This window comes from Ornithodoros turicata, chromosome 8 (genome assembly GCF_037126465.1).
Source record: "Ornithodoros turicata isolate Travis chromosome 8, ASM3712646v1, whole genome shotgun sequence".
NCBI lineage: Eukaryota > Metazoa > Arthropoda > Arachnida > Ixodida > Argasidae > Ornithodoros > Ornithodoros turicata.
The window spans coordinates 40,503,376-40,517,611 of record NC_088208.1 but is presented as its reverse complement, the minus strand read 5'-3'; the positions used below and the strand labels follow the sequence as shown (position 1 = coordinate 40,517,611).

At 44.9% G+C, this 14,236-nt stretch overlaps 2 protein-coding genes across 2 annotated transcripts; one reads left to right on the top strand and one right to left on the bottom strand.

Annotated features, from left to right (window-relative positions):
- Nucleotides 1-883: 883 nt before the first annotated feature.
- Nucleotides 884-4,406, bottom strand: LOC135367360 (protein FAM43A-like). Its single transcript, XM_064600577.1, has one exon. It carries the CDS (start codon nt 4,090-4,092, stop codon nt 3,271-3,273), a length of 822 nt encoding a protein of 273 aa, XP_064456647.1. The 5' UTR covers nt 4,093-4,406; the 3' UTR covers nt 884-3,270.
- A 5,544-nt stretch (nt 4,407-9,950) lies between these two features.
- LOC135366291 (sulfotransferase ssu-1-like) lies at nt 9,951-11,659 on the top strand. Its single transcript, XM_064598967.1, has 2 exons — nt 9,951-10,579; nt 10,696-11,659. Exon 2 carries the CDS (start codon nt 10,702-10,704, stop codon nt 11,566-11,568), a length of 867 nt encoding a protein of 288 aa, XP_064455037.1. The 5' UTR covers nt 9,951-10,579; nt 10,696-10,701; the 3' UTR covers nt 11,569-11,659.
- The last annotated feature ends 2,577 nt before the right edge of the window (nt 11,660-14,236 follow it).

The window sequence follows — 14,236 nt, the reverse complement described above, 5'->3', positions numbered from 1 at the left end:
TGTTAACAGTAATGTTTCATTTGAGATTCTTTTCTGCGCTGTCTTAGCATCGCGAAGCAACTGGGGCTATATGGGGAGGAACAGCGACGGATAGATGGAGAGGACGGCAGGAACGGGACGGGGCCGATACGGTGTCTTGGGCCGAACTCATGCCGACATCCACCCGGAAAGTCTGCCGGAGAACTCAGGGGATGATCTGGGACAGCACAGCCGATGGTGGAATTCGATCCCAGTACCACCAACCAGAGGGCGTTGTGCCAGTCGGCCATGCCGCTGATAATGTGTCAGAACGAAGGAACTCCGCGTGTACTCACACGTACTTCATGTGCGATCCAGATTGAGTCGATCTAGATCTTTGCATTCGTAGCATCTCTTCTACCGCGAAATAACCCCGAGACAAGGAGTACTTCTAATTTGTAAGAAAAACATGAATTTCTCTTAGGTCAAATCTCACAGCAAATCTCTCGAAGATCCAGATCGCGGGTAACGTTTCGGTCACAGTGGCTGCAGAACATAGATACCCGATCCGCGGGCATATATGCAAGGGTGCAACTTCAGTGTCCTGAACAGCGCATAAAAGGTTCAGGCATCGGCATTACCGTGGAGATTTTGTTACATGAAAAAGAAAAAGCTGAATTTTCAAATCTGATCGAGGTCCCAAGAACAACCGAATGTACCATAAGTGTACCATGTACCAGTGTTTCGGTCGAACGACTACGCGTCAGCGAGGTACTTTTTTCTCTCCTTCTCTCTTTTATTTATTTATTTATTTTTCAGCCATCGAAACCGCGAACGTTTTCTGTGACGCGCACTGCATGCGTAACCAAGTGTCCCGCGGGCAGAGCAACCATTCAAACACGAAACAGGACAGAAAGCACTTTGTATACGAAATGTGAGGCAGTTTTATTTCGCAACATTATAACACAGACAGTGCTCGCTGTATAAAGGGGCGGGCACCTGTCGCTGAGCAACCACTCCAATTACTATGTACACGCTAAAAACCTTATTTACAATACAGGTGATTCTTCCGGCGAAGAAACGGACATAGCTGCTCCGTCACTGTCACTCAAATAGTGCACAGACAGACAAAAGAAACACTTTGTGACAATCTATACAACAATGAGCAAAGGCAGTTAAATGTTGAGCGTTACAGTTTTCACCACAACTCGTTCGCAGAGTGATACAGTTTGCGGTGTTTTCCGCAAAATAGTTTCGAAATGTTTCGTTTTGGGGGGGCGCTCGCCGCACCACGGGGAATACGGTACAGTGTGGTGGACAAAAGTTTACGGTACACGCTCCGGTACATTCCTTCCTCAGAGTGGGACCGTACGGACTGGGTTACCTATCCGTACGGTGCCATTCGCTGCCAGCGTGTCAGTCTGAGGAAGGAATGCGCCGGGGCGTGTTCCATAAACTTTGGTCCAGCACTGTAAAACAAATTTTACTGCGCGCTGTTCTGATTATCGTCGGTGCTCGCAGCGGTAACCCTTTAACAACCAAACGCCTCATGAAAGAAGCACTTTCAAAACGGAGCAATGTCAACAGTCATGAAAGCGTCATGCCGTCATCGATTCATTCACAGCAAGCTGGAATCATTTTTTTTTCTTTTTTCCCGAACCGATTGCGTGTGTGCTGTGTTTCGAGTGCGTTAATCAGGACGACCAGATGGGTTCCGTCTGCAACAGTGAAGCGTCGAGTGTCGCGAAATAACGAATGAGACTATTTCAATAAATTACTTTCAAGAAGAGGACGGGGTTGGTAAAAACGCCCTTCTACACGTCGGATACGACAATGAAGTTCAATGAGAATGATCCCCAAAGAATACGGATCGTAAAATTTTCCTTCTTGACTCGCGATTTGTCGATCAGTTCGCCCACAACGTACGTCTAGGCTCGTGATTTCCTTCTTTTATCCCGAAAGTTTTTGGAGTGAGAAATGCCGCCGTACAGGCTCTTGGCAGAGATGATGATAATGGTGGAAAGTCGACGTGCATCTAATTATCGTGGTACCCACTTTTTGAATTGGCTCCGATAGACGAGGCGATAGACCTCGTAAGAAAGAAAATTAACCTGACCGTCACCAATATTACAAACTAGTAGCAGATTTTGAGCGCATATTTTTTTTTTTAAATTTACTACGCAAACACACTGTCCCGCATTTTCTTTTCTTTCTCTCTGTTAATTCGCGTCGGAAAGTGCTTCTTTTTGCGTAATTCCTGGCTGATAACCGGTCAACTCCGGTTTACCGCCTCGACTTTCACAAAAACTCAAATTGTTTCGAAAAATAAACTGCTAGAAACGAACTCCAAAAGTTTGTCGTATGGAAACTCTAGAAAGTGGAAAGCCCAGGTTTATAATCCTATATTACTTGCATATCGAGAAGGATAGGTTTCACCAAAGGGGCTCTCATATTGCGTATCTAGTCGCCGTCTGTAAAGGCTTGTGCAACATGACACGAAAGGTTACACAACATACACAGTGGGTACAATAGCGAGGAGCGCTTTGCGAAACTTTGACACGTGTGGTCAGAAAACAGCTTTACAGCACCGTCACTTTCAATTGGCCATTCCAGGGAAGAAAAATTACGGACCAATGAGAGCCCGTCGTCGGATCACGTAGCAACTGTATGGTCTGCTAAGATTGCAAAAACTCGCATCTGGGCAACTGTATGGTAGTGAGACAACAACAGATACCGAACGACGATGACGTATCACCGTAGCATTCACGCTCTTTTTATGTCGTAAGTGAAATATGGTAGATGGTCAAACATATGCGATGATTGATCAATGAATATGCTCGAAAGCTTCTTTTTGGTACAGCTAATCCTGCCAAATTCCTAGGTCTACAGTGCTACTTCCTACTAAAGTTCACTATGCGAGTGTGAAAAACAGTAGGTAATATTCTCACCAAATATGCGTCACAAAGCAAACTGGTGGAGTACTGAGAAGTCGTCGTACCTTTTAGAGGCCCACGATAGACAGAGGGGAAATGTACATGAAACGATTTTTCGAATAAAAACTGTTCTTTTGAATAGAAGCTCGCAGAGGAACAGTCTCTGTTCGAAATATACGAGCCTGAAACAGGCTTTTCCTGCGCGAGAGAGCGCGCATAACCTATACAATTCCCATATCCAGTGTAACCTGCGAGTCTTAATGGCTCTCAGCAGCACTCTACAAGACGGATGACCCGCAAAAAGAACAATGCCGCTATCCCTGAGGCTAGCATCGAATGGGACTAGAATCGGTCGGAGCCATTGTCCTTCATACGAGGCTCAAACCTTTTCCTCAGCGTATCCCGATTCGTCCGAGATATTGTCCGCCGTCTCATCGATGGACTTGAGCGTCTTCTGCCTGAGCTGTGGGTCCGGCATGTCATCTACGGAGTCCAACGAATCTGTCGCACTCACATAATGGTCCGACAGCGAGTCCAAGTCCGCATCGGTCACGACATCGGATTCGGAACCCGTCAGGATATCGTCCTCGTCTTCCACCTCCTCGAGATTCTCCTCGATGGACATGAGCTTGGGCGCACTCCGCGATCTTTCCAGTGGCGCCCGGAAGTTTGTGCTGCCAGTACTGAGCAGAATTTTCCTCCTCGGCATGGCGTCGTTGCCGAGGGACAGACGAGCCTTTTGACGACTCAGCTTTTCGCGCTTAAACTCCTGCAAAGCAGCGACCAGTTTATGATTAAGCTGCACCACCATCAATCTCGCTACCTCTTCCTTTTGACAAAGCACGGCGTGACAGCGGAGCTCTTGCTTCATGCGTTTCCCTTCGTGTCGGTACACCCAACAGAACAGTCTCGGAAAGGCATCCACGTATGTGCAGAAGGTTATTCGGCTGGCCCAGTATTCCGTTAGACCGTGCTCTTTGGTGACTGCCTTAAGACCCGAGTTACAGACCGTTACCTTCATGTTCATGTCTTGTTTGACGTTGGAGCAATAGTTCTTCCAGAGTGTCGTCACAGGTTTCTCGACGCAACCTTCGCCCTTGGCCCAGGGCGTAAGCACGTTGCCCAGGTAGACCACCTTGTAGGTAGGATCGTACTCGGTAATCGTCACGCATTTCTTGTTCCAGAATGCCCACGAGGACATGATGGCCGTTCTTTCGCGGTTCAACGTTTCACATGACACCGATGTAGGCCTAGCTGGCCACCACTTACTAATCACTTCACTTTGTGGTCCGACACCTCCAGGTACGAGTCGTGGACTTTGAGATAATCCGCGGCTAATCCAACGGTAAATCCAACGGCATCGACGAAGCAGTTGCAGATGTATCCGATGTTGAGAGGCACGTCAAAAAAATGCACAACGTATAGCTCAAAACAACAACAACCTGGTCGAGCGTCGAAAAAAACCGGCTTTGGGCTTCTTCCTGTTCCCCTCGCTCGGAGCACACACTACCACCTGAGGCGAAAAGAAGTAGAAAAATAGGCTCCCCCTCGTGACGTCACAGTACGTAGCCGTCTCCCTATTGGTTGGACTTCGTACATCGCGCGCCGTGCCCTACGGAGTGCTTTCGCCGCATCGCTGCTGCGGGGCAGGGAGTACACATACCCATTGAGTGAGAAACATTGGCGCGCAGCAGATGCAGATCGCGATTAACGGCACTTGGTAAGTGGAGAAAGTCGGCCAAGTTGGTCGGATTCGTAAGAAGTTCATATTAAAAGTTTATATTTGGGTGCACTTGGTTTGCTCCCAGTTTGTGTGTCTTGCAGCTGTACGATATAAATGAACCGAATAACTGGACGGAGTTTGACCAAGGATTTTCCCTATTCACACCACACATGTATCACCCGACATACGCACACAAAAGGAGGGGACACATCTTATGGGAATACTATACGCTCTTCACCGCACTCTACCCTATACACAACTTTTTACCTTGCCTGGTACAATGATATATCAGTGGAGACGTTTCTATGAGAACACACTTAACGCAGTCTGACAGTCAATGCTTCAACAGCCCGTATTTGGTCTAATCGTCTTTGAAAGTGCTGTAGTAATATTGTGTCTCAAGGTGGCCCGTATGCTACAGGATTCTGTTAGTCAGCTGGAGATTTGAGATAGGATAGACCATCAGCTGTCAATTTCTGACAAGTATTTCGCAAGGGGTACCTTTCACTGGGTTCTACCGTATACGAACCTGAAATTCGAGAGGAAATTTCGGAAGTGCGTCGGGGCTGGGAATATAAGTTTATTATTATGCGAGAGGAAAGGTCAGCCGGACGACGCATAATTCTTGGAAGTGAGTGCAGCCGCTTCGGTAGATCGTGTCTCCCTCCTGATCCGAAGTTTGCGTGTTTGAACCCGGCTGAGGACAGCGGCAACATGCCAGCTGGGTACAAGTTGCTTCGACGCAATCTTAAATTGCAAGGGCTGAATCAACAACTACAGAACGAACACCGACGCGCTCATGCATTGATCTCATTTGTGCTACAACTACATCCCGGAATAATGTCATCGTAATACACATGACCGGTAGTCTAAGAGGTGTGGGTTCCACTCCCGCCACCTCGCTGACGAAACGACAACTAACGTCCCTGTGTAGATGTCAAAATATATCCACCAATTCATTTACCCAACTCCAATATGTGGCTCAATCAGAGCGTCGAAGCGGAACGTTTTTCGGTTTGTTTCGGATTCGGTTCCGGTTCAGCTCCGGGGTTCACATATATCGGTTCGATTAACCGGTTCAGAGGCTGTAAATCGGTTCGGAACCCGTTCGAGGATCTAATATGCTACAACATTATAGGTAGCCACTAAAAATGGTACAATATCTCTTAGTTACGTTTTTTATGCATTTATTTCTGTTTTTCGACCAACAGGACCCCCTTTCATCTCTTCCCCGAGCAAGTAAACACACACACCAACCCAAACCGAACCGGTATCCCGAACCGGTAACCGAAGTTTTTATATATCGGTTCGGTTCCAGTTCAGCTCCAAGATGGCGCTAGTAATACGGTTCAGTTCCGTTTAATTCCGGTTTTCGGTTTCGGTTCCGGTTCGGTTCGGTTCGGTTCGACGCTCTGGGCTCAGTACCATAGTGGCGTCGTGACGTAAAGGCACGAATTATCAATTTGAAGTGATCGCGTTCGAGACATGCCATGACGTGAATCCGATAAGTATGTAGCTGTACGTCAACGTACAAGTGCTTCTTTATCTCTTTCGGGCCCTCGAGAATGATTTCTGATACACCCGGGTAACCATGATGTAACGTGGAACGTTTTAAAGACATTCGTATTCAGGAAAAGCCGTCTAAAAACATTTAGTCGTCTGTTTCAGACAGCTTACATGCAGTCTACGATGGTTACAAGTAACTTGTAAATGTAACTAGATACGTTTCTGTAAGTGTAACTACTACTACCTGTAACTACTACATTGATATGACCCACCTTGAATCCATAAACAATTATAAGTACCTTGGAGTTCGCCCTACAAGCTATCTGACATGGAAGCATGATGTAGAATTTATTACGGCTAAAGCAAGTTGCACTCTTGGCTGCATAAGACGAAATTACCAGATGGCACCAACGGATTGGATTGGATTGGAAAAGAAAGAAAAATATGGAGAGGTTAGTCCCGACCCAGTCAGAACTGGCTACTCCAAAACGCGTTTGTGGGTGGGAAAAAAAGTGAGCTAGGAAAAAGAGAAAAACAAACAAACAAACTGACTTGAGCTCTCTTTATACAAAACCTTGATTCGACCTAAACTAGAATATGCGGCGGCGGTTTGGGACCCAGCAGAGGAATCACTGAAGCAGACCTTAGAAAGCAGTCAAAAGAGTCAGTCGATTCATTTTTGGCAATTACAGCCATACCGCAAGCGTTAGTCTAATGAAGCATAACCTACATTTACCGTGTCTGGATCTCAGACGTAAGATTTCACGCCTGGTCCTCTTTCACAAAATCTACCATTAGAGCGTCCACCCAAAAGCGTCATTACTATTGCCTCCTACATACATATATATCTATGTACACGTATCGACCGCAAGCATAACGTGGAAACCCACAGCTGTAAACATACAGCCTTCTACGCATCATTTATTCCGCGCACGTCAGTAGATTGGGATGATCTTCCCTGCACCATTACTTCAATCCTTGATACTAAGCAATTGGAAGATGCCGTGCAAGAGCATTGTTTCACCGAACGTTAGTCCTTCATGCGTAGTACTGCGTTATTAGTGTAGTTTGCTATGTAGTTATGTTGTAGTTCAGTTTGCACCGCTCCTTTGTTTATACATCGTGTGTATTGTAGTGAGGTATCGTTGTAAAATTCATTTTTGTATGGTAGCTTTCAATTCGATTGCTTCCATTCCCTCTCCTCTCTCGCTTCTAAGCGCCGAGGGTAAAACAAATAAATAAAATAAATAAACTAGTTAGCGCTTTTCTTTAAAGTAACTGTAAGATATAACTGTTACTAAGTTACTCAGGTATTGGAACATTTTCCTCGCATCAGCTGCCTAGCGCCGCTTTGTCACAGCTTCAAATACCGCGCCGTTTTTCGCCACCAGGAATTCTACGAATTTTTTCATCTCATACGTATCCAAGATGGCCTTAGACCTAACTCCCACTGTGCTGCTACGCTGCTAGGGCCTATGGGGAGTCCTCTGTATACAAGTACTCTAACATTTTTTTAGAGTTACATTTACTTCGCTTTTTTCCCGTAGAATGTAACTATAAAGTATGTAAAGTAACTGTAGGTGCAATTAGTTACATTTCAAAAACAGTAACTGTAACCTAGTTGAACATAAGACAAATGATGTTCTGAGGCTGGAACACATAGAAAGGACAAATACATACAAAGCCTCGAGATGCCTAAGAAATTAAAGATGAAAGATCGAAGTCACTGAAAAGTCGTACAGCTGGCTAACCTTTTCAGTGACTTCCATCTTTCATCTGTAACTTAGATATTATTTTTGCAGGCTAACTGTAATGGCAACTTAGTTACTTTTTTTAGTGACTTACCGACGATGACTGCTTACATGGAGTGGTAGTTATCGAGGATATGTGTTGCAGTGTGACGAGTCTTCCTTAATGAAAGTTTTCGATATTCCTTCTCCGGTGCAAACATAGTTTATTGAAATCTCGAAGCAAATACAGAAACAAGTGAGTGAGGATAAACAAGACGAAGAAATATTGGCGTCAGAAAGAAAATGCGTCCAAACTGTGTCGAGTGGCAGGCTGTCGGTGGAGGTAGAAATTGGAGCAGCAGCTGTCGAGGCGGGGTGTCAACGAACCCGTTGCCATTGTTCGCCTTTCCCTCAACAGAAGCACCTCTTTATTCTCCCTCTGCCGTATTACCTCACTGACGTATTTTCTCTCCAACTCACTTTGCACTGCATGCGGAGAAAATGTTTACCATTACTCTCGCGAAATTCACATCGAATTCAATTCAAATTCACATTCATATCGAATGGTCTTGAACGCATTACATGTAGGGTTCCGCGTTTTCAGTTTTAATCGAAGAACACCGAAAAGCATACGCCGGGTAAATTTTCCCTCATTCGGTTTTAATCGAAAAACACCGAATACAGAGGGACATTCAGGAGCTATGACGGAGATAAATTGCTGCGCATGCTCAGCAAGTTGTTGATGCAGATCAGAAAACCGTACAGAAATACGATGGTTGCGAATAATGTCCGTTTACGTTTTTGATAGCCGGAAAACGCCACCGCGGCGAAGAACGTCATGTTGAATTAGCGTCCTGCGGAAATTACATTACGATTTCTGTTCGCCGATAACTGTCGGGTAGACCACGTACATGCCAGGAAAAACATCGAAAAACGCCGATTTCGTGGAAATCAATAAACACCGAAAAACATACGCCGAATCCGCCCAAAAATAAAAACCGAAAACTCGGAACTCTAATTACATGATTCGCTAATTTTCATTTATGGAGTATAGAGACCGGCAATTTGTCCGTCCTGTCTGTCCGTGTATGGCGGCAGTGTTGAACCCGTGGGAGAACCGTGCGTCCTGGGCTGGGGATTTCACGGGGGACTGTGCCGACGTTTGCACGTCTGAGGAAAAACATTCAGACAGCACAGCCGATGCCGCGTCAGCTCTCGGTAGATCAGTGCTTCGTGCAATCATAAAATCCAGGAGTCTGAAACACACGGCCCGCAGTTAGCTATTTTGCATCCCACGGACATTTGACCACCGAACCGATGAAAACTGCCTCCCCACCCAAGAAAAGAAGTAAACGCAGAAGTAGGAATGTAACTATATTTTCAAGGAACGTTTTTGCCCTTCACCATTTTAAAGTTTTTACCCTTGCATGGCGCAGGGCTGACCTTGTCCATGTACGTACGTGTATGAGCACATCTTTTCCTCGTACAGCTCAAAAACAAGTTACTGCCACTGCAATCTGCTCTTAGAGTGAAACTACGAATGACCACTTTGGTAAACAGTTAGTTTGCGAGCTTTTTGAAGAAGCAGCCTCTATCCAGGCGTCGTTACCATCCGCGCGAAATTAGAAAGGAGCGGCAAGGGCTGTTGTATCTTGTTTTTTACGAGTCATATTAATGTAACAAGCCCGAAACCATCCTATGTCAATAAAATCAGCCAAGTTTTCTCTCACTGTCTAATAAGTTCAGCGCTCTCACTGATTTTGCTATTTCTTTTTCAAGTTGGCACTGACAGGATTCCAACCCGCGGTGTTGTCTTAGTGCGAGATTACTACATTTAAGAAGAAATAAATCTTATATATTTTGATAAGGAGATACTGTCTATACCTTACGGCGACATTCGTAAACTCTCCCATATGCATTTTTTTCTGCTTTTTTCTGCAAACCGAGCGAAAAAAAAAATCGTTCGCAACGCGAACTTCGCTCCGTGTATTTCCAATAGGACGTGGCAATATAGCCACGGCCACTTGCGTTCTGAGAAGGGACCTCCAGAAGCGACGACGCGCGCGCAAGTGGCCGTGGTATAGCACAGCTGTATGGCCCTACCGGGGGGGCACTCACTCAGAAACAAAACGAAATGCGGTACGCCTAGCGGTAGCTAGACGCAACTGTGCCGTAACCACCATATTGACTTCTGCATCGGACAACTGGGATGCACGAAGAGCAGCGTTTGCATGGATAATTTTTTTTGTTACGTGGAGTATGGTTACTACGATTTTGTACTTCCGTGTACTTGAATCGTGTACTTGCCGACCCTAACCTCAGTACTTCTAGCCTCTATAGCCCAGAGCTCTGCAAGACCTGGTACGCCCCTAGCGGATCGCATAGGAGTTGCTGATTATCACACGGTCGGTATGATCTAGTAGGTCGTGGTTTCACCCGTCGGACTTTCTCTCCGATTCTTATATCTTTGAGACCGTCTGCAAAATTTCATTCATAATGATCTAAATATCATCATCATTGTGACTAGTAATCCAACTAGCGTGAAAACCTTGGATACGCAATAAATTTCAATTATAAGCAGTTAACTGGACAAAATAAAACCCCGGCAAGCAAAGCCAGGACCGTTTGAAACGATCCACTGCTGCAACCTTCAGGCGAGAGCAATTGTCTTTGTGCCTTCTGACGGTATAGACGAAGAAGAGAAACTCCCATCGATAATTCCATCCAAGGTAAGCGTATTTCTCTTTGACATACTCGATGTCTGTTTTATGTGCTGCGTACTGTACGAATAGTGGAAGCCCCGAAAGGCACTACAAGAGGGATATTTTTCGTTTCACACGTATAGGACAGAATGGGCCAAAGGCTGGAAAAAACGGGAAACCCGCATTACATGGAAGTGGACGGGCTCTTCCTCCCTATCTCTTTCTCACGGGAGAACTTTATTTACGCCACCAAGCACAGACCCGAGGACGGCGACATAATCCTAGCAGGGTACCCAAACAGCGGCCTCAAAACTACCGCCATCATGCTCCACCTCCTGACTCGAAAGAAAGCAGACACCATATCCAGCGAGATTCCCCTACTTGAGTGGTATGGCAAAGACGTAGAGAAACTTGCTCGACCACGAATTATCCGAACGCATCTCCCCTACTACAGACTTAGCATCAACCCTCTTGCCAAGTACTTCTACACTGTCCGGAACCCGAAGGATTGCTGCGCTTACAGCTTCGACGACGCCGTCACGTATCCCGAGGATTACGGCTACCTTGAGGGTCGCTTCGACGAGTTTCTCGACATCTTTCTCAAAGGCAAAGTTCACGGTAACGATTACTTCAAGCACGTCATGTCTTGGTGGCCTCGTAGGAACGATTCCCACGTCCTCCTCATGGTCCTGGAAGATCTACGAATGGAGTCGAGATTCTATCTCCAGAGAATCCTGGGGTTCTTGGATAGGGACGATATGGTGGCTAATGCGAAAAATATAGGCCTACTTCAGGAGGTCCTGGAGAACATTGGCATCGGTCCGGCGCCCTCCAGGATTATGGACATCAAGATGTGCACGCAAGATGGGCCAATAGCGAGGGTTTCAACGGCGGGCTACTGGAAGAACTATTTTACTTGCGGCCAATCGAAAAGGATGGACTCCGTTTTTGTAGAGAGGACTGAAGGTTTGGATCTGAGGCATTTGTGGAACGACTACGATGTGTTCGCAATCTGAATTGCTTTTTTATTTTATTTTCCGTCATCAAAATAATATGCAATAGTGTTCCAGAGAGCAAAATGATGCGATAAATTTGTCGTAAGTCAAATTCGCTTGTCACTTTCTCAGCTTTCTGAAGTACAGCACAAAGAGTACAGCAAGAGTACAGCACTCCCATCGACCTATTACACTCGCAAGTAATGTAGCTAAGCTATTTGCAGCCATTGTAAACGAAAGGCATACAAAGGTATGTGATAATGAATTGAGTGAGTCACAAAACGGATTTCGGAACGGCAGAGGAGGCAGTGACAACTTGTTTATTCTAACCAAACTCGTGGATCTCTACCAGAAATCGAGTGACGATAGCTTTCCTCAACCTAGAAAAAGCGCGATCTCTCATCAAATCATGTGGAGAAAGCTACAAAAGATCGGACTCCCGGACACCTTCTGCTCGTATACCTTAAAGAACTTGAGAACAGCAACAGAGTCGTCAAGATATCCGCCATGAATACTGCAAACCAACTGATCGAAACCCACAATATAGTCTATAGATATCTGCGCCAAAGAAGCAGAGCCCACCGAAATGAAATACATATAGCCAGCGAATCCTCCTAGGAATAATTCTGCAAAATCGAGTCTCTTCGTTTTTAGGGCGAGGGCAGTACTATTTTTGAAATGTGATGTGGGCAAGCTTTCGCTTGTCCCATCCAGACTTGTACAAAATACTGCGCAAAACTATTTAAAATAAGATACTAAATACTCCACGAAAAAAGTATTTAAAATAGTGTACAAAATACTCAAGACAAAGTAATTTGAGTAGAGCACTAAATACTCTGAGAAGTATTTAAGATACTCTTTAAAGTACTTTAGCATTAGCAGCATACCTGGGTAGTAATGCATTACTTTTGACATTGTGTAATTTGTAATGACATTACTCGTTACTTTTTACAAAAGAATCGAGTCTGTGTTCTGTGTTGGCACTTGGCAGAAAGAGAGTTGGCAACTGGCGAGTTAAAAGAATTCCAACGCCCACAATGAATTTCCACATCTGCAACATCGTTACGATTAAGCTCGCAGTAATGACTTTGTAATGTCATTACTTTTTCGTAGTAATTGTAATGTAATTTCATTAAATTACATTTCAATTGCAGTAATGAGTAATGTAATTTAATTAAATTCTAGCTGGAGTAATGAGTAATGTAATTTAATTACATGTTCGAAGTAATTTACCCAGGTATGATTAGCAGTAAGTGGAACGCGTATTCTGAAAGTGGCCGTACAAATGAAAGGATGGATTGGATTGGGAAAAGAAAGAAAATATGAAAGGGGGGATTTATTGTCAGAAAAAGAAAAAGAAAAGAAAAATATGGAAGGAATAAACTTCATCTGCCATGCTTAAGAACATCTTCCATTTGCAGGGTATTGGTGTCAAGTATATCTCTGGTGAAATTTGGTGAACCCAAGTAAACTTTGTTGATATTTTCTGACCCAAAACTTCGTAATCCCTCGTGTATGCCAGCTCGGGACTTTCAACCTCTGGCGCGTGTTTATTGCTTTGGTTACCAAGGAAAGAAATGCTGGGGTTCACTTGCACATACCTAGTCCCCCGGGGATTCACCTGGCAATATGAATAGGAACCGTTTCTGACGAGTTTCGCTGAGCAACAAGGCTAAGCGTGGGACCAGCCTATTGTAAAAGGTAATAAATGACAATTCCCGCAAAAAAGTAAGATAAAATAAATAAATAAAAAGAGAGAGGGTTAAGTTCCAGTGAGCTCAAAATCTGGACACAGCAGGAAGTGTGCTTCATGAGGAAGGACAGTATTTTGAGTACTGAGTAGCAAATACCGAAAAAAGGTATTTTAAGTACATTAAATATACTTGTCGCAAAAAGTATTGCGTAGAGTACCAAACAGGCCGGAAAGAGTATTTCAAATACTGTATTTTGAGTACGTACTCAAGATAAGTACAAGTCAGGCTCCCATCCTACAGTTGGCAATACGACTACCTAGAATGTTAACAACGACCAACGGAAGGAAACGTGATTTGTCCCATCCCACAGTTGGCAATACATACAACGGCCATGTCTGGCACCTTGCCCGTCATTACAACACGTACACCGTAGGGACATTAGGTACTCTGGAAAACAGTCGCCGTGCACAATACAACGCCATTGAATTCCTATGATACCGTAACGATCCAATCAATACCGTGGTGGACAACAACTAAGGGAAATTGGGAGATGGATTCTGGGAGGAGACCTGCCCCTTCCAGCTTCGAATTCAGAGAAGTGCGCTCGAAGAACTGATGATATCTGGGACGTCTCATCCATACATCAGAAACTAAATGCGCTAAACGAATATTTCACCACGTGCGGTGTAAAGCAACAAAAACTGAATGAGTGAAAAAAAAAAAAAAAATGAACCGCATCGACTCAAAATATAACCAGGGCATCATCAAAGTGCACGGTCTACTCTTTCAGGCTCGAACATAGGCACCCTCTTAACCCGTTCATGGCTGTCGAAGTTATTGGGAAATAGAAACAGTTGACGGGACACAAATCCGTTCGAGATTCACCTTCTTGTGGTTTTATTGTGCCGCGGGCTTGTACCAATAAATCTGCCAATCGTGCCGGGTACACGCTTCTCGATCATCCCAAAGCCCCACACAGACTGTGGGACGCAAAC

Excerpts from the sequence above, each read along its gene's own strand:
- LOC135367360 (XM_064600577.1), bottom strand. The coding sequence starts at position 4,092 with ATGTCCTCGTGGGCATTCTGGAACAAGAAATGCGTGACGATTACCGAG.
- LOC135366291 (XM_064598967.1), top strand. The coding sequence starts at position 10,702 with ATGGGCCAAAGGCTGGAAAAAACGGGAAACCCGCATTACATGGAAGTG.